The sequence below is a fragment of the Panulirus ornatus genome, chromosome 6 (genome assembly GCF_036320965.1).
Source record: "Panulirus ornatus isolate Po-2019 chromosome 6, ASM3632096v1, whole genome shotgun sequence".
Classification (NCBI taxonomy): domain Eukaryota; kingdom Metazoa; phylum Arthropoda; class Malacostraca; order Decapoda; family Palinuridae; genus Panulirus; species Panulirus ornatus.
In genome coordinates, this window is record NC_092229.1 from 18,452,272 (window position 1) to 18,473,473 (window position 21,202).

The following is a 21,202-nucleotide window of genomic DNA, read 5'->3' on the forward strand; positions in this document are numbered from 1 at the left end:
ATGTATATACATGTGTATGGGGGGGTTGGGCCATTTCTTTCGTCTGTTTCCTTGCGCTACCTCGCAAACGCGGGAGACAGCGACAAAGTATAATAAAATATATATATATATATATATATATATATTTGGAAAGAGGGGCAAGTATGAAGTCTGTTGGGGATAAGAGAGCTTGGGAAGCGAGTCAGTTGTTGTTCGCTGATGATACAGCACTGGTGGCTGATTCATGTGAGAAACTGCAGAAGCTGGTGACTGAGTTTGGTAAAGTGTGTGAAAGAAGAAAGTTAAAGAGTAAATGTGAATAAGAGCAAGGTTATTAGGTACAGTAGGGTTGAGGGTCAAGTCAATTGGGAGGTAAGTTTGAATGGAGAAAAACTGGAGGAAGTAAAGTGTTTTAGATATCTGGGAGTGGATCTGGCGGCGGATGGAACCATGGAAGCGGAAGTGAATCATAGGGTGGGGGAGGGGGCGAAAATCCTGGGAGCCTTGGAGAATGTGTGGAAGTCGAGAACATTATCTCAGGAAAGCAAAAATGGGTATGTTTGAAGGAATAGTGGTTCCAATAATCTTGTATGGTTGCGAGGCGTGGGCTATGGATAGAGTTGTGCACAGGAGGATGGATGTGCTGGAAATGAGATGTTTGAGGACAATGTGTGGTGTGAGGTGGTTTGATCGAGTAAGTAACGTAAGGGTAAGAGAGATGTGTGGAAATAAAAAGAGCGTGATGGAGACATCACACACCTCTGCCGCAAACCTACATTCACTACATATATATATATATATATATATATATATATATATATATATATATATATATATATATATATATATATATATACATATATTATTTTTTATTTATTTATTTTGTATATATATTTGCGTGTGTGGACGTGTATGTATATACATGTGTATGGGGGTGGGTTGGGCCATTTCTTTCGTCTGTTTCGTTGCGCTACCTCGCAAACGCGGGAGACAGTGACAAAAAAATATATATATATATATATATATATATATATATATATATATATATATATATATATATATATATATATAGATATATGGCATAAAATCTATGCTAGAGTTATACATCTTATGCAAATCAACTCTTTGGATACTGGGAAACAGCTGTAAAGAGTTTCAAAAGTATCTGAACCAAAGCTTTCTAGTTATGAAGAAGGCTACAATGAAGGTTAAAGTATGACTTCGGATGATGGATGGATAAATGACAAGTGACTAACAACAATGGATTAAATGATCTTCGAGTGTCTGCCATCCTATGCATACAACTCATAAAATAAAGGTGGTTGAGAATGCCCCACGTACAATCCATCTCTTTGGCCTTCAATAATCTATACGTGATATTTTTACTAAAACCAGCCAGAAACAATATAGGCTTTTCTATCACATGTATATATCATGTAATAACAAGAATATAAGCATGTTATTTCAATAAACTAAAATTCCACAAAATCATTAGTAATCTGCATACAATAAAAAAAATTACTTTTCAGTCTAAAAACCACCAAACCAATTTTCCTGATCTTGGATGTATTGATCAGATGTTCTTTCTAATATTTCACAGGTAGGTATTAAACATCTTTTAGAACTGACCTGCTTTTTTATCTTCAGGTGGTCTGTAAAAAGATAGACCTAAAGACACAACTGCAGCTACTTGAAGAATAATGAGGGTAACATCTTGCAAGGCTTCCCATACCAGCATGAGAAATGTTTTTGGAGGCTTTGGTGGTATGACATTAGAACCAAACGTTTGCCGCCGGTGCTCCAAGTCACTGGCATTACCACTCAACCCTGTTGATGAAAATTTGTATGAAACAGAGGTTAATTTTTTTTCTAATCTATATTTATGCCAGTTTCAACCCCATTCCCATTTACAAGCTACTACATGGATCAAGGGCATTCAGCATGGTCGACAGAAGAGATTAGAAATGCTGTGAAAGAGGAAAGCAAAGAAAGATTAAATGAAGATTTTGGAAAACTGAAAAGTTTTGGTTTAATAAGAAACTATACTGGAAGGAGAAGAAAAAGAAAAGAGATGGATGTAACAGCGGAAGTGATGATGTAGGAAGTAAGGAAGGGGAAGTGTTGAATCAAAAGAAGGAAGCAAAAGGAAGATGGAATGAGTATTTTGAAGAACTAATGAATGTGGGAGAAGGGGAGGCAGCAGTTGTTACATGTATGGGTATGGAGGATGGAAGAGGATCCAAGTGCAGGGGCCGATAGCACAAAGGGAGATTTTAACATACTTGCATAAAAGTGGGGAGAATCACTTTCCAGTACCTCCAAGTGTGGACTCTACTTAAACCTGCTTGATAGTGACAATGTAATTCATTTAGAAATGTGCATGTGACGTGAATGTATTAGACTAAATATGTAAATGTGTTACGGAAAAAATGGATTCTGGATGAGCAAATTTTAATAGTTTCTGCATTGCTGGGATAACACAGCAGATGAAAATGATATGGACATAGCATGGTAAACTGTTTGAAAGACACTTTAAGTACCAGATATATATGTAAATTCATGGCAACCTCATTTTCTAGAACTAAGTCAAAATGGTGGAAAAGAAATACAGAACTAACTTTTGTCCATAACCGCAACATACAAAAGCTCAAGGAGGGAAATAATGTAAGTGATTGAGTAGATCATGTAAACTTTTGCAGAAAAAAAAAATTACGTCAAAATAAATGAAAATATTAAGCGTATATAGCTAAAAAGAAATTGATTCTAAGCAAAAGCCAATACTCTGTCAACTAGTCCACTTGCCAAAGAAAATAGCAACCAAGTTCACAATAATGCCATCATGGCAAAGATCTTAACTTTTCAACTTTCAAGAACAGATCAATAAAGGGTCCCTGAAGAAACACAGCTTACAGAATGATGTTTTGCAATAGCAACATCAAACTTGTATAATTCTAAGATAAACTTTTTAGCTGATAACATCTGCGTATGTGTAAGTATATGTAGGTTCTCTCCTTCCATACATTTTTCATTACAGCACCTTCGCCCCCTCCCCCACTTTGTGAATCACTTCCGCTTCCATGGTTCCATCTGCTGCTAAGTCTACTTCCAGATATCTAAAACACTTCACTTCCTCCATTTTTTCTCCATTCAAACTTACATCCCAATCAACTTGTCCTTCTCAACCCTAATGAGCTTAATAACCTTATTCTTATTCACATTTACTCTCAGCTTTCTCCTTTCACACACTTTTCCAAACTCAGTCACCAATCTCTGCAGATTCTTACCCACATCAGCCACTAGAGCTGTATCATTGGCAAACAACAACTGACTCACTTCCCAGGCCCTCTCATCCTCAACAGACTGCATACCCAGCACTCTCCCCAAAACTCTTGCATTTACCTCCCTACCCAACCCATCCATAAACAAATTAAACAACCATGAAGACAACACACACCCCTGCCACAAACCGACATTCACTGGGAACCATTACTCTCCTCTCTTCCTACTCGTAACATGCCTTACTTCCTTGGGAAAAACTTTTTACTGCTTCCAGCAACTTAACATCCACACCATATACTCTTAAAACCTTTCACAAAGTATCTTTATCACCCCTATCATATATATATTTTTTTTTTTTTTAATTTTCCAAAAGAAGGAACAGAGAAGAGGGCCAGGTGAGGATATTCCCTCAAAGGCCCAGTCCTCTGTTCTTAACGCTACCTCGCTATTGCGGGAAATAGCGAATAGTATGAAAAAAAAAAAAAAAAAAAATCATATACATACATACATATATACATATAGGGGAGAAAGAATACTTCCCACGCATTCCTCACCTGTAGTAGAAGCTGACTAAAGGGAACGGGAGGGGGGGGGGGGGGGGTTAGGAGAGATAGGTAGTATGTTTGAGGAAAGGAGCCTGGATGTTTTGGCTCTGAGTGAAACAAAGCTCAAGGGTAAAGGGGAAGAGTGGTTTGGGAATGTCTTGGGAGTAAAGTCAGGGGTTAGTGAGAGGACAAGAGCAAGGGAAGGAGTACCACTACTCCTGAAACAGGAGTTGTTGGAGTATGTGATAGAGTGTAAGAAAGTAAATTCTAGATTGATATGGGTAAAACTAAAAGTTGATGGAGAGAGATGGGCGATTATTGGTGCATATGCACCTGGGCATGAGAAGAAAGATCATGAGAGGCAAGTGTTTTGGGAGCAGCTAAATGAGTGTGTTAGTGGTTGCGATGCACAAGACCATGTTATAGTGATGGGTGATTTGAATGCAAAGGTGAGTAATGTGGCAGTTGAGGGAATTTATGGATCTGGAGAAGGCATATGATAGAGTTGATAGAGATGCTCTGTGGAAGGTATTAAGAATATATGGTATTAAGAATATATATATATATATATATATATATATATATATATATATATATGATAGAGTTGATAGAGATGCTCTGTGGAAGGTATTAAGAATATATGGTGTGGGAGGCAAGTTGTTAGAAGCAGTGAAAAGTTTTTATCGAGGATGTAAGGCATGTGTACGTGTAGGAAGAGAGGAAAGTGATTGGTTCTCAGTGAATGTATGTTTGCGGCAGGGGTGTGTGATGTCTCCATGGTTGTTTAATTTGTTTATGGATGGGGTTGTTAGGGAGGTAAATGCAAGAGTCCTGGAAAGAGGGGCAAGTATGAAGTCTGTTGGGGATGAGAGAGCTTGGGAAGTGAGTCAGTTGTTGTTCGCTGATGATACAGCGCTGGTGGCTGATTCATGTGAGAAACTGCAGAAGCTGGTGACTGAGTTTGGTAAAGTGTGTGGAACAAGAAAGTTAAGAGTAAATGTGAATAAGAGCAAGGTTATTAGGTACAGTAGGGTTGAGGGTCAAGTCAATTGGGAGGTGAGTTTGAATGGAGAAAAACTGGAGGAAGTGAAGTGTTTTAGATATCTGGGAGTGGATCTGTCAGCGGATGGAACCATGGAAGCGGAAGTGGATCATAGGGTGGGGGAGGGGGCGAAAATTTTGGGAGCCTTGAAAAATGTGTGGAAGTCGAGAACATTATCTCGGAAAGCAAAAATGGGTATGTTTGAAGGAATAGTGGTTCCAACAATGTTGTATGGTTGCGAGGCGTGGGCTATGGATAGAGTTGTGCGCAGGAGGATGGACGTGCTGGAAATGAGATGTTTGAGGAAAATGTGTGGTGTGAGGTGGTTTGATCGAGTAAGTAACGTAAGGGTAAGAGAGATGTGTGGAAATAAAAAGAGCATGGTTGAGAGAGCAGAAGAGAGTGTTTTGAAATGGTTTGGGCACATGGAGAGAATGAGTGAGGAAAGATTGACCAAGAGGATATATGTGTCGGAGGTGGAGGGAACAAGGAGAAGAGGGAGACCAAATTGGAGGTGGAAAGATGGAGTGAAAAAGATTTTGTGTGATCGGGGCCTGAACATGCAGGAGGGTGAAAGGAGGGCAAGGAATAGAGTGAATTGGAGCGATGTGGTATACCGGGGTTGACGTGCTGTCAGTGGATTGAATCAAGGCATGTGAAGCGTCTGGGGTAAACCATGGAAAGCTGTGTAGGTATGTATATTTCCGTGTGTGGACGTGTGTATGTACATGTGTAGGGGGGGGGGGTGGTTGGGCCATTTCTTTCGTCTGTTTCCTTGCGCTACCTCGCAAACGCGGGAGACCAGCGACAAAGTATAAAAAAAAAAAAAAAAAAATTATAAATATATATATTATATATATAGGGGCCATTTCTTTCGTCTGTTTCCTTGCGCTACCTCGCAAACGCGGGAGACAGCGACAAAGTATAAAAAAAAAAAAAAAAATATATATATATATATATATATATATATATATATATATATATATATATATATATATATTTTTTTTTGGTTTGTCGGTCTCCTGCGTTTGCGAGGTAGCGCAAAGGAAACATACGAAAGAAATGGCCCAACCCACCCCCATACACATGTATATACATATGTCCACACACGCAAATATACATACCTACACAGCTTTCCATGGTTTACCCCAGACGCTTCACATGCCCTGATTCAATCCACTGACAGCACGTCAACCCCAGTATACCACATTGATCCAATTCACTCTATTCCTTGCCCTCCTTTCACCCTCCTGCATGTTCAGGCCCCGATCACACAAAATCTTTTTCACTCCATCTTTCCACCTCCAATTTGGTCTCCCACTTCTCGTTCCCTCCACCTCCGACACATATATCCTCTTGGTCAATCTTTCCTCACTCATTCTCTCCATGTGCCCAAACCATTTCAAAACACCCTCTTCTGCTCTCTCAACCACGCTCTTTTTATTTCCACACATCTCTCTTACCCTTACGTTACTTACTCGATCAAACCACCTCACACCACACATTGTCCTCAAACATCTCATTTCCAGCACATCCATCCTCCTGCACACAACTCTATCCATAGCCCACGCCTCGCAACCATACAACATTGTTGGAACCACTATTCCTTCAAACATACCCATTTTTGCTTTCCGAGATAATGTTCTCGACTTCCACACATTCTTCAAGGCACAAAGGATTTTCGCCCCCTCCCCCACCCTATGATCTACTTCCGCTTCCATGGTTCCATCTGCTGCCAGATCCACTCCCAGATATCTAAAACACTTTACTTCCTCCAGTTTTTCTCCTTTCAAACTTACCTCCCAATTGACTTGACCCTCAACCCTACTGTACCTAATAACCTTGCTCTTATTCACATTTACTCTTAACTTTCTTCTTTCACACACTTTACCAAACTCAGTCACCAGCTTCTGCAGTTTCTCACATGAATATATATATATATATATATATATATATATATATATATATATATATATATATATATATATATATTCATTTATTTATATTATTTTGCTTTGTCGCTGTCTCCCGCGTTTGCGAGGTAGCGCAAGGAAACAGACGAAAGAAATGGCACAACCCACCCACACACACGCAAATATACATACCTATACATCTCAATGTACACATATATATACACACACAGACACAGACATATATACCCATGCACACAATTCACACTGCCTGCCCCTATTCATTCCCATCACCACCTCGCCACACATGGAATACCATCCCCCTCCCCCTCATGTGTGCGAGGTAGCACTAGGAAAAGACAACAAAGGCCCCATTCGTTCACACTCAGTCTCCAGCTGTCACGCAATAATGCCCGAAAACACAGCTCCCTTTCCACATCCAGGCCCCACACAACTTTCCATGGTTTACCCCAAACGCTTCACATGCCCTGATTCAATCCATTGACAGCACGTCAACCCCGGTATACCACATCGATCCAATTCACTCTATTCCTTGCCCTCCTTTCACCCTCCTGCATGTTCAGGCCCCGATCACTCAAAATCTTTTTCACTCCATCTTTCCACCTCCAATTTGGTCTCCCTCTTCTCCTCGTTCCCTCCACCTCCGACACATATATCCTCTTGGTCAATCTTTCCTCACTCATTCTCTCCATGTGCCCAAACCATTTCAAAACACACTCTTCTGCTCTCTCAACCACGCTCTTTTTATTTCCACACATCTCTCTTACCCTTACATTACTTACTCGATCAAACCACCTCACACCACACATTGTCCTCAAACATCTCATTTCCAGCACATCCACCCTCCTGAGCACAACTCTATCCATAGCCCATGCCTCGCAACCATACAACATTGTTGGAACCACTATTCCTTCAAACATACCCATTTTTGCTTTCCGAGATAATGTTCTCAACTTCCACACATTCTTCAAGGCTCCCAGGATTTTCGCCCCCTCCCCCACCCTATGATTCACATCCGCTTCCATGGTTCCATCCGCTGCCAGATCCACTCCCAGATTTCTAAAACACTTTACTTCCTCCAGTTTTTCTCCATTCAAACTTACCTCCCAATTGACTTGACCCTCAACCCTACTGTACCTAATTACCTTGCTCTTATTCACATTTACTCTTAACTTTCTTCTTTCAGTCACTCAGTCACCAGCTTCTGCAGTTTCTCGCATGAATCAGCCACCAGCGCTGTATCATCAGCGAACAACAACCGACTCACTTCCCAAGCTCTCTCATCCCCAACAGACTGCATACTTGCCCCTCTTTCCAAAACTCTTGCATTCACCTCCCTAACAACCCCATCCATAAACAAATTAAACAACCATGGAGACATCACACACCCCTGCCGCAAACATACATTCACTGAGAACCAATCACTTTCCTCTCTTCCTACACGTACACATGCCTTACATCCTCGATAAAAACTTTTCACTGCTTCTAACAACTTGCCTCCCACACCATATATTCTTAATACCTTCCACAGAGCATCTCTATCAACTCTATCATATGCCTTCTCCTGATCCATTAATGCTACATACAAATCCATTTGCTTTTCTAAGTATTTCTCACATACATTCTTCAAAGCAAACACCTGATCCACACATCCTCTACCACTTCTGAAACCACACTGCTCTTCCCCAATCTGATGCTCTGTACATGCCTTCACCCTCTCAATCAATACCCTCCCATATAATTTGCCAGGAATACTCAACAAACTTTTACCTCTGTAATTTGAGCACTCACTCTTATCCCCTTTGCCTTTGTACAATGGCACTATGCACGCATTCCGCCAATCCTCAGGCACCTCACCATGAGTCATACATACATTAAATAACCTTACCAACCAGTCAACAATACAGTCACCACCTTTTTTAATCAATACAGTCACCACCTTTTTTAATAAATTCCACTACAATACCATCCAAACCTGCTGCCTTGCCGGCTTTCATCTTCCGCAAAGCTTTTACTAACTCTTCTCTGTTTACCAAATCATTTTCCCTAACCCTCGCACTTTGCACACCACCTCGACCAAAACACCCTATATCTGCTACTCTATCATCAAACACATTCAACAAACCTTCAAAATACTCACTCCATCTCCTTCTCACATCACCACTACTTGTTATCACCTCCCCATTTGCGCCCTTCACTGAAGTTCCCATTTGCTCCCTTGTCTTACGCACTTTATTTACCTCCTTCCAGAACATCTTTTTATTCTCCCTAAAATTTAATGATACTCTCTCACCCCAACTCTCATTTGCCCTTTTTTTCACCTCTTGCACCTTTCTCTTGACCTCCTGTCTCTTTCTTTTATACGTCTCCCACTCAATTGCATTTTTTCCCTGCAAAAATCGTCCAAATGCCTCTCTCTTCTCTTTCACTAATACTCTTACTTCTTCATCCCACCAGTCACTACCCTTTCTAATCAACCCAGAAGTGGTAGAGGATGTGTGGATCAGGTGTTTGCTTTGAAGAATGTATGTGAGAAATACTTAGAAAAGCAAATGGATTTGTATGTAGCATTTATGGATCTGGAGAAGGCATATGATAGAGTTGATAGAGATGCTCTGTGGAAGGTATTAAGAATATATGGTGTGGGAGGAAAGCTGTTAGAAGCAGTGAAAAGTTTTTATCGAGGATGTAAGGCATGTGTACGTGTAGGAAGAGAGGAAAGTGATTGGTTCTCAGTGAATGTAGGTTTGCGGCAGGGGTGTGCGATGTCTCCATGGTTGTTTAATTTGTTTATGGATGGGGTTGTTAGGGAGGTGAATGCAAGAGTTTTGGAAAGAGGGGCAAGTATGAAGTCTGTTGGGGATGAGAGAGCTTGGGAAGTGAGTCAGTTGTTGTTTGCTGATGATACAGCGCTGGTGGCTGATTCATGTGAGAAACTGCAGAAGCTGGTGACTGAGTTTGGTAAAGTGTGTGAAAGAAGAAAGTTAAGAGTAAATGTAAATAAGAGCAAGGTTATTAGGTACAGTAGGGTTGAGGGTCAAGTCAATTGGGAGGTGAGTTTGAATGGAGAAAAACTGGAGGAAGTGAAGTGTTTTAGATATCTGGGAGTGGATCTGGCAGCAGATGGAACCATGGAAGCGGATGTGGATCATAGGGTGGGGGAGGGGGCGAAAATTCTGGGAGCCTTGAAGAATGTGTGGAAGTCGAAAACATTATCTCGGAAAGCAAAAATGGGTATGCTTGAAGGAATAGTGGTTCCAACAATGTTGTATGGTTGCGAGGCGTGGACTATGGATAGAGTTGTGCGCAGGAGGATGGACGTGCTGGAAACGAGATGTTTGAGGACAATGTGTGGTGTGAGGTGGTTTGATCGAGTAAGTAACGTAAGGGTAAGAGAGATGTGTGGAAATAAAAAGAGTGTGGTTGAGAGAGCAGAAGAGGGTGTTTTGAAATGGTTTGGTCACATGGAGAGAATGAGTGAGGAAAGATTGACCAAGAGGATATATGTGTCGGAGGTGGAGGGAACGAGGAGAAGAGGGAGACCAAATTGGAGGTGGAAAGATGGAGTGAAAAAGATTTTGTGTGATTGGGGCCTGAACATGCAGGAGGATGAAAGGAGGACAAGGAATAGAGTGAATTGGAGCGATGGGGTATACCGGGGTTGACGTGCTGTCAGTGGATTGAATCAAGGCATGTGAAGCGTCTGGGGTAAACCATGGAAAGCTGTGTAGGTATGTATATTTGCGTGTGTGGACGTATGTATATACATGTGTATGGGGGTGGGTTGGGCCATTTCTTTCGTCTGTTTCCTTGCGCTACCTCGCAAACGCGGGAGACCGGCAAAAAAAAAAAAAAAAATATTATTTATTTTGCTTTGTCGCTGTCTCCCGCGTTTGCGAGGTAGCGCAAGGAAACAGACGAAAGAAATGGCACAACCCACCCCCATACACATGTATATACATACACGTCCACACACGCAAATATACATACCTATACATCTCAATGTACACATATATATACACACACAGACATATACATATATACACATGTACATAATTCATAGTCTGCCTTTATTTATTCCCATCGCCACCTCGCCACACTTGGAATAACATCCCCTTCCCCCCTCATGTATGCGAGGTAGCACTAGGAAAAGACAACAAAGGCCCCATTCGTTCACACTCAGTCTCCAGCTCTCATGTAATAATGCCCGGAACCACAGCTCCCCCTCCACATCCAGGCCCCACACAACTTTCCATGGTTTACCCCAGACGCTTCACATGCCCTGATTCAATCCATTGACAGCACGTCGACCCCGGTATACCACATCGATCCAATTCACTCTACTCCTTGCCCGCCTTTCACCCTCCTGCATGTTCAGGCCCCGATCACTCAAAAACTTTTTCACTCCATCTTTCCACCTCCAATTTGGTCTCCCACTTCTCCTCGTTCCCTCCACCTCCGACACATATATCCTCTTTGTCAATCTTTCCTCACTCATTCTCTCCATGTGACCAAACCATTTCAAAACACCCTCTTCTGCTCTCTCAACCACCCTCTTTTTATTTCCACACATCTCTCTTACCCTTACATTACTTACTCGATCAAACCACCTCACACCACATATTGTCCTCAAACATCTCATTTCCAGCACATCCACCCTCCTCCCCACAACTCTGTCTATAGCCCATGCCTTGCAATCATATAACATTGTTGGAACCACTATTCCTTCGAACATACCCACTTTTGCTTTCCAAGATAACGTTCTCGACTTCCACACATTTTTCAATGCTCCCAGAACTTTCACCCCCTCCCCTACCCTATGATTCACTTCTGCTTCCATAGTTCCATCTGCTGCCAGATCCACTCCCAGATATCTAAAACACTTTACTTCCTCCAGTTTTTCTCCATTTAAACTTACCTCCCAATTGACTTGTCCCTCAACCCTACTGTACCTAATAACCTTGCTCTTATTCACATTTACTTTCAGCTTTCTTCTTTCACACTTTACCACACACAGTCACCAGGTTCTGCAATTTCTCACCCGAATGAGCCACCAGCGCTGCATCATCAGCAAACAACAACTGACTCACTTCCTAAGCTCTCTCATCCACAACAGACTGCATACTTGCCCCTCTTTCCAAAACTCTTGCATTCACTTCCCTAACAACCCCATCCATAAACAAATTAAACAACCATGGAGACATCATGCACCCCTGCCACAAACTAACAGTCACTGAGAACCAATCACTTTCCTCTCTTCCTACTCGTACACATGCCTTACATCCACGATAAGAACTTTTATTGCTTCTAACAACTTGCCTCCCACACCATATTTTCTTAATACCTTCCACAAGCATCTCTATCAACTCTATCATATGCCTTCTCCAGATCCATTAATGCTACATACAAATCCATTTGCTTTTCTAAGTATTTCTCACAAATTCTTCAAAGCAAACACCTGACCCACACATCCTCTACCACTTCTGAAACCACATTGTTCTTCCCCAATCTGATGCTCTGTAAATGCCTTCACCCTCTCAATTAATACCCTCCCATATAATTTCCCAGGAATACTCAACAAACTTATAACTCCATAATTTGAGCAATCACTTTTATCCACTTTGCCTTTGTACAATGGCACTATGTAAGCATTCCACCAATCCTCAGGTACCTCACCATCAGTCATACATACATTAAATAACCTTACCAACCAGTCTACAATACAGTCACCACCTTTTTTAGTAAATTCCACTGCAATACAATCCAAGCCTGCTGCCTTGCCGGCCTTCATCTTCCGCAAAGCTTTTACTACCTCTTCTTTGTTTACCAAATCATTCTCCCTAACCCTCTCACGTTGCACACCAGCTCAACCAAAACACCCTATATCTGCCACTCTATCATCAAACACATTCAACAAACCTTCAAAATACTCACTCCATCTCCTTTACAGACTTTTTCCCCTTAATTGCTACATACATCCTTAGCACCATTTCCTTTAAATAAAGGTAAAATAATAGCTTTCACCCAGTCCTCAGGTGCAACCTTTTGTTTCCATGCTATATTACATATCAAATGCATCCACTCTATTGCACTGTCTCATCCATAGTTAAGCATTTCAGTGGTAATCCCATCCATTCCAGGTGCCTTTCCTACTTTCAACCTCATTATCACCCATTTTATCTCTCTTTTTGCTATAGGCTCATTCACTTGTATTCTTTTCCTTCCATCCTCCATAATCATCCATGTAACAATTGTTGCCTTACCTTCCCAAACATTCGTCATTTCTTTAAAATATGCTTTCCATCTTTTCACTTCCTCCTTTTGATTTAGCAACTCCCCTTCCTTGCTTCTCAATTAAAGATTTCCACTCATATATCCACCTCTTTCCTTTTCCACCTCCTTCCAGTGCAATTTCTAATTTTCCCTAAAGTCTTCACTCAACATTCTTCCAAAATCTTCATCTACTCTGTCTTTGCTTTATTCTGGAACATTTTGGAATATTTTGGAAAGAGGGGTCAATATGCAGTCCGTTGGGGATGAGAGGGCCTAGGAAGCAAGTCAGTTGTTGTTTGCCAATGATATAGCTCTGGTGGCTGATTCAAAAGAGAAACTGCAGAAGTTGTTGACTGAGTTTGGGAAAGTGTGTAAAAGGAGAAAGTTGAGAGTAAATGTGAATAATAGCAAGGTTATTAGGTTCAGTATGGTTGAGGGACAAGTTTACTGGTATGTATGTTTGAAAGAAGAAAAACAGGAGGAAGAAGAGTTTTAGATATCTGGGAAGAACTTAGCAACAAATGGAACCATGGAAGTGAGTCACAGGGTGGGGGAGGGGGTGAAGGTTCTCAGAGTGATTAAGAATGTGTGCAGAGAGAGAATGTTCTCTCCTAGTGCAAAAATGGGTATGTATGAAGGAATAGTAGTTCCAATAATGTTATATGGTTGCGAGGCATGGGCTATAGATAGGGTTGCACAGAACAGGGTGGATGTGTTGGAAATGAAATGTTTGAGAATAATATGTGGTGTAAGGTGATTTCTTAAAGTAATGAAAGGGTAAGAGAGAGGTGTGGAAATAAAGATATTGTGGTTGAAAGAGCAGAAAAGGGTGTGTTGAAATGGTTTGAACAAATGGAGAGAATGAAAGAGGAAAGATTGTCAAGGAGGACACATGTGTCAGAGGTGGAGGGAACAAGGAGAAGCAGGAGACCAAATTGGAGGTGGAAGGATAGAGTGAAAAAGATTTTGGGCAATCAGGGTCTCAACATGTATGTATATACATGTGTATGTGGGTGGGTTGGACCATTCTTTTGCCTGTTTCCTTGCGCTAACTCGCTAAAGCGGGACACAGCGACAATAATATATATATATATATATATATATATATATATATATATATATATATATATATATATATATATAACACGGGAAGTGGTAGAGGATGTGTGGATCAGGTGTTTGCTTTGAAGAATGTATGTGAGAAATACTTAGAAAAGCAAATGGATTTGTATGTAGCATTTATGGATCTGGAGAAGGCATATGATAGAGTTGATAGAGATGCTCTGTGGAAGGTATTAAGAATATATGGTGTGGGAGGCAAGTTGTTAGAAGCAGTGAAAAGCTTTTATCGAGGATGTAAGGCATGTGTACGTGTAGGAAGAGAGGAAAGTGACTGGTTCTCAGTGAATGTAGGTTTGCGGCAGGGGTGTGTGATGTCTCCATGGTTGTTTAATTTGTTTATGGATGGGGTTGTTAGGGAGGTGAAAGCAAGAGTTTTGGAAAGAGGGGCAAGTATGAAGTCTGTTGGGGATGAGGGAGCTTGGGAAGTGAGTCAGTTGTTGTTCGCTGATGATACAGCGCTGGTGGCTGATTCATGTGAGAAACTGCAGAAGCTGGTGACTGAGTTTGGTAAAGTGTGTGAAAGAAGAAAGTTAAGAGTAAATGTGAATAAGAGCAAGGTTATTAGGTACAGTAGGGTTGAGGGTCAAGTCAATTGGGAGGTGAGTTTGAATGGAGAAAAACTGGAGGAAGTGAAGTGTTTTAGATATCTGGGAGTGGATCTGGCAGCGGATGGAACCATGGAAGCGGAAGTGGATCATAGGGTGGGGAGGGGGCGAAAATTCTGGGAGCCTTGAAGAATGTGTGGAAGTCGAGAACATTATCTCGGAAAGCAAAAATGGGTATGTTTGAAGGAATAGTGGTTCCAACAATGTTGTATGGTTGCGAGGCGTGGACTATGGATAGAGTTGTGCGCAGGAGGATGGATGTGCTGGAAATGAGATGTTTGAGGACAATGTCTGGTGTGAGGTGGTTTGATCGAGTAAGTAACGTAAGGGTAAGAGAGATGTGTGGAAATAAAAAGAGCGTGGTTGAGAGAGCAGAAGAGGGTGTTTTGAAATGGTTTGGTCACATGGAGAGAATGAGTGGGGAAAGATTGACCAAGAGGATATATGTGTCAGAGGTGGAGGGAACGAGGAGAAGAGGGAGACCAAATTGGAGGTGGAAAGATGGAGTGAAAAAGATTTTGTGTGATCGGGGCCTGAACATGCAGGAGGGTGAAAGGAGGGCAAAGAATAGAGTGAATTGGAGCGTTGTGGTATACCGGGGTTGACGTGCTGTCAGTGGGTTGAATCAAGGCATGTGTATGGGGGTGGGTTGGGCCATTTCTTTCGTCTGTTTCCTTGCGCTACCTCGCAAACGCGGGAGACAGCGACAAAGCAAAAAAAAAATATATATATATATATATATATATATATATATATATATATATATATATATATATATATAGGTGAAGATTTGTATGGGTTTTCAGAAAAGAAGAGTGAATGTTGGGGTGAAGAGGGTGGTGAGAGTAAGTGAGCTTGGGAAGGAGACCTGTGTGAGGAAGTACCAGGAGAGACTGAGTACAGAATGGAAAAAGGTGAGAACAATGGAAGTAAGGGGAGTGGGGGAGGAATGGGATGTATTTAGGGAATCAGTGATGGATTGCGCAAAAGATGCTTGTGGCATGAGAAGAGTGGGAGGTGTGTTGATTAGAAAGGGTAGTGAGTGGTGGGATGAAGAAGTAAGAGTATTAGTGAAAGAGAAGAGAGAGGCATTTGGACGATTTTTGCAGGGAAAAAATGCAATTGAGTGGGAGATGTATAAAAGAAAGAGACAGGAGGTCAAGAGAAAGGTGCAAGAGGTGAAAAAAAGGGCAAATGAGAGTTGGGGTGAGAGAGTATCATTAAATTTTAGGGAAAATAAAAAGATGTTCTGGAAGGAGGTAAATAAAGTGCGTAAGACAAGGGAGCAAATGGGAACTTCGGTGAAGGGCGCAAATGGGGAGGTGATAACAAGTAGTGGTGATGTGAGAAGGAGATGGAGTGAGTATTTTGAAGGTTTGTTGAATGTGTTTGATGATAGAGTGGCAGATATAGGGTGTTTTGGTCGAGGTGGTGTGCAAAGTGAGAGGGTTAGGGAAAATGATTTGGTAAACAGAGAAGAGGTAGTGAAAGCTTTGCGGAAGATGAAAGCCGGCAAGGCAGCAGGTTTGGATGGTATTGCAGTGGAATTTATTAAAAAAGGGGGTGACTGTACTGTTGACTGGTTGGTAAGGTTATTTAATGTATGTATGACTCATGGTGAGGTGCCTGAGGATTGGCGGAATGCGTGCATAGTGCCATTGTACAAAGGCAAAGGGGATAAGAGTGAGTGCTCAAATTACAGAGGTATAAGTTTGTTGAGTATTCCTGGTAAATTATATGGGAGGGTACTGATTGAGAGGGTGAAGGCATGTACAGAGCATCAGATTGGGGAAGAGCAGTGTGGTTTCAGAAGTGGTAGAGGATGTGTGGATCAGGTGTTTGCTTTGAAGAATGTATGTGAGAAATACTTAGGAAAGCAAATGGATTTGTATGTAGCATTTATGGATCTGGAGAAGGCATATGATAGAGTTGATAGAGATGCTCTGTGGAAGGTATTAAGAATATATTGTGTGGGAGGAAAGTTGTTAGAAGCAGTGAAAAGTTTTTATCGAGGATGTAAGGCATGTGTACGTGTAGGAAGAGAGGAAAGTGATTGGTTCTCAGTGAGTGTAGGTTTGCGGCAGGGGTGTGTGATTTCTCCATGGTTGTTTAATTTGTTTATGGATGGGGTTGTTAGGGAGGTAAATGCAAGAGTTTTGGAAAGAGGGGCAAGTATGAAGTCTGTTGGGGATGAGAGAGCTTGGGAAGTGAGTCAGTTGTTGTTTGCTGATGATACAGCGCTGGTGGCTGATTCATGTGAGAAACTGCAGAAGCTGGTGACTGAGTTTGGTAAAGTGTGTGAAAGAAGAAAGTTAAGAGTAAATGTGAATAAGAGCAAGGTTATTAGGTACAGTAGGGTTGAGGGCAAGTCAATTGGGAGGTGAGTTTGAATGGAGAAAAACTGGAGGAAGTGAAGTGTTTTAGATATCTGGGAGTGGATCTGGCAGCGGATGGAACCATGGAAGCAGAAGTGGATCATAGGGTGGGGGAGGGGGCGAAAATTCTGGGAGCCTTGAAGAATGTGTGGAAGTCGAGAACATTATCTCGGAAAGCAAAAATGGGTATGTTTGAAGGAATAGTGGTTCCAACAATGTTGTATGGTTGCGAGGCGTGGACTATGGATAGAGTTGTGCGCAGGAGGATGGATGTGCTGGAAATGAGATGTTTGAGGACAATGTGTGGTGTGAGGTGGTTTGATCGAGTAAGTAACGTAAGGGTAAGAGAGATGTGTGGAAATAAAAAGAGCATGGTTGAGAGAGCAGAGGAGGGTGTTTTGAAATGGTTTGGTCACATGGAGAGAATGAGTGAGGAAAGATTGACCAAGAGGATATATGTGTCGGAGGTGGAGGGAACGAGGAGAAGAGGGAGACCAAATTGGAGGTGGAAAGATGGAGTGAAAAAGATTTTGTGTGATCGGGGCCTGAACATGTAGGAGGGTGAAAGGAGGGCAAAGAATAGAGTGAATTGGAGCGATGTGGTATACCGGGGTTGACGTGCTGTCAGTGGGTTGAATCAAGGCATGTGTATGGGGGTGGGTTGGGCCATTTCTTTCGTCTGTTTCCTTGCGCTACCTCGCAAACGCGGGAGACAGCGACAAAGTATAAAAAAAAAAAATATATATATATATATATATATATATATATATATATATATATCCATCCCTGGGGATAGGGCATTAAGAATACTTCCCACGTATTCCCTGCGTGTCGTAGAAGGCGACTAAAAGGGGAGGGACCGGGGGGGGCTGGAAATCCTCCCCCCTCGTTTTGTTTTATTTTAATTTTCCAAAAGAATGAACAGAGGGGGCCAGGTGAGGATATTCCAAAAAAGGCCCAGTCCTCTGTTCTTAACGCTACCTCGCTAACACGGGAAATGGCGAATAGTTTAAAAGAAAGAATAAAATATATATTTTTTTTAATTATGCATTGTCGCTGTCTCCCGCATTAGCGAGGTAGTGCAAGGAAACAGACGAAAGAATGGCCCAACCTGCCCACATACACATGTATATACATACACGTCCACACACGCAAATATACATACCTATACATCTCAATGCACACGTATATATACACACACAGACATATACATATATACACATGTACATAATTCATACTGTCTGCCTTTATTTACTCCCATCGCCACCTCGCTACACATGGAATAAAAACCCCCTCCGCCCTCATGTATGCGAGGTAGCGCTAGGAAAAGAAAACAAAGGCCCCATTCGTTCACACTCAGTCTCTAGCTGTCATGTAATAATGCACCGAAACCACAGCTCCCTTTCCACATTCCCTGGTTCAATCCATTGACAGCACGTCAACCCCGGTATACCACATCGTTCCAATTCACTCTATTCCTTGCAAGCCTATCACCCTCCTGCATGTTCAGGCCCCGATCACTCAAAATCTTTTTCACTCCATCTTTCCACCTCCAATTTGGTCTCCCTCTTCTCCTCGTTCCCTCCACCTCCGACACATATATCCTCTTGGTCAATCTTTCCTCACTCATTCTCTCCATGTGACCAAACCATTTCAAAACACCCTCTTCTGCTCTCTCAACCACACTCATTTTATCTCCACACATCTCTCTTACCCTTACATTACTTACTCAATCAAACCACCTCACACCACATATTGTCCTCAAACATCTCATTTCCAGCACATCCACCCTCCTCCCCACAACTCTATCCATAGCCCATGCCTCGCAACCATACAACATTGTTGGAACCACTATTCCTTCAAACATACACATTTTTGCTTTCCGAGATAATGTTCTCGACTTCCACACATTCTTCAAGGCTCCAAGGATTTTCGCCCCCTCCCCCACCCTATGATCCACTTCCGCTTCCATGGTTCCATCCGCTGCCAGATCCACTCCCAGATATCTAAAACACTTCACTTCCTCCAGTTTTTCTCCATTCAAACTTACCTCCCAACTGACTTGACCCATAACCCTACTGTACCTAATAACCTTGCACTTATTCACATTTACTCTTAACTTTCTTCTTTCACACACTTTACCAAACTCAGTCACTAGCTTCTGCAGTTTCTCACATGAATCAGCCACCAGCGCTGTATCATCAGCGAACAACAACTGACTCACTTCCCAAGCTCTCTCATCCACAACAGACTTCATACTTGCCCCTCTTTCCAAAACTCTTGCATTCACCTCCCTAACAACCCCATCCATAAACAAATTAAACAACCATGGAGACAACACACACCCCGGCCGCAAACCTACATTCACTGAGAACCAATCCCTTTCCTCTCTTCCTACACGTACACATGCCCTACATCCTCGATAAAAACTTTTCACTGCTTCTAACAACTTGCCTCCCACAACATATATTCTTAGTACCTTCCACAGAGCATCTCTACCAACTTCTCCAGATCCATAAATGCTACATACAAATCCATTTGCTTTTCTAAGTATTTCTCACATACATTCTTCAAAGCAAACACCTGATCCACACATCCTCTACCACTTCTGAAACCACACTGCTCTTCCCCAATCTGATGCTCTGTACATGCCTTCACCCTCTCAATCAATACCCTCCCATATAATTTACCAGGAATACTCAACAAACTTATATCTCTGTAATTTGAGCACTCACTCTTATCCCCATTGCCTTTGTACAATGGCACTATGCAAGCATTCTGCCAATCCTCAGGCACCTCACCATGAGTCATACATACATTAAATAACCTTACCAACCAGTCAACAATACAGTCACCCCTTTTTTAATAAATTTCACTGCAATACCATCCAAACCTGCTGCCTTGCCGGCTTTCATCTTCCGCAAAGCTTTTACTACCTCTTCTCTGTTTACCAAATCATTTTCCCTAACCCTCTCACTTTGCACACCACCTCGACCAAAACACCCTATATCTGCCACTCTATCATCAAACACATTCAACAAACCTTCAAAATACTCACTCCATCTCCTTCTCACATCACCACTACTTGTTATCACCTCCCCATTTGCGCCCTTCACTGAAATTCCCATTTGCTCCCTTGTCTTACGCACTTTATTTACCTCCTTCCAGAACATCTTTTTATTCTCCCTAAAATTTAATGATACTCTCTCACCCCAACTCTCATTTGCCCTCTTTTTCACCTCTTGCACCTTTCTCTTGAACTCCTGTCTCTTTCTTTTATACATCTCCCACTCAATTGCATTTTTTCCCTGCAAAAATCGTCCAAATGCCTCTCTCTTCTCTTTCACTAATAATCTTACTTCTTCATCCCACCACTCACTACCCTTTCTAATCAACCCACCTCCCACTCTTCTCATGCCACAAGCATCTTTTGCGCAATCCATCACTGATTCCCTAAATACATCCAATTCCTCCCCCACTCCCCTTACTTCCATTGTTCTCACCTTTTTCCATTCTGTACTCAGTCTCTCCTGGTACTTCCTCACACAAGTCTCCTTCCCAAGCTCACTTACTCTAACCACCCTCTTCACCCCAACATTCACTCTTCTTTTCTGAAAACCCATACAAATCTTCACCTTAGCCTTCACAAGATAATGATCAGACATCCCTCCAGTTGCACCTCTCAGCACATTAACATCCAAAAGTCTCTCTTTCGCGCGCCTGCCAATTAACACGTAATCCAATAACGCTCTCTGGCCATCTCTCCTACTCACATACGTATACTTATGTATATCTCGCTTTTTAAACCAGGTATTCCCAATCACCAGTCCTTTTTCAGCACATAAATCTACAAGCTCTTCACCATTTCCATTTACAACACTGAACACCCCATGTATACCAATTATCCCCTCAACTGCCACATTACTCACCTTTGTATTCAAATCACCCATCACTATAACCCAGTCTCGTGCATCAAAACCACTAACACACTCATTCAATATATATATATATATTTTTTTTTTTTTTTTTTTTTTTTTTTATACTTTGTCGC

The 21,202-nt window shown here is 41.8% G+C and overlaps 1 protein-coding gene across 16 annotated transcripts in view; it reads right to left on the minus strand.

Moving 5' to 3' along the window:
• The window catches only part of PMCA (plasma membrane calcium-transporting ATPase 3), a 1,595,457-nt gene that overhangs the window by 920,569 nt on the left and 653,686 nt on the right, over positions 1–21,202 (minus strand). For all 16 annotated transcript variants that reach the window (XM_071662674.1, XM_071662681.1, XM_071662678.1 and 13 more), the window contains one exon: positions 1,609–1,806. In XM_071662674.1, the coding sequence (XP_071518775.1) occupies positions 1,609–1,806 (198 nt within the window). The remainder of the gene's footprint in view (positions 1–1,608; positions 1,807–21,202) is intronic.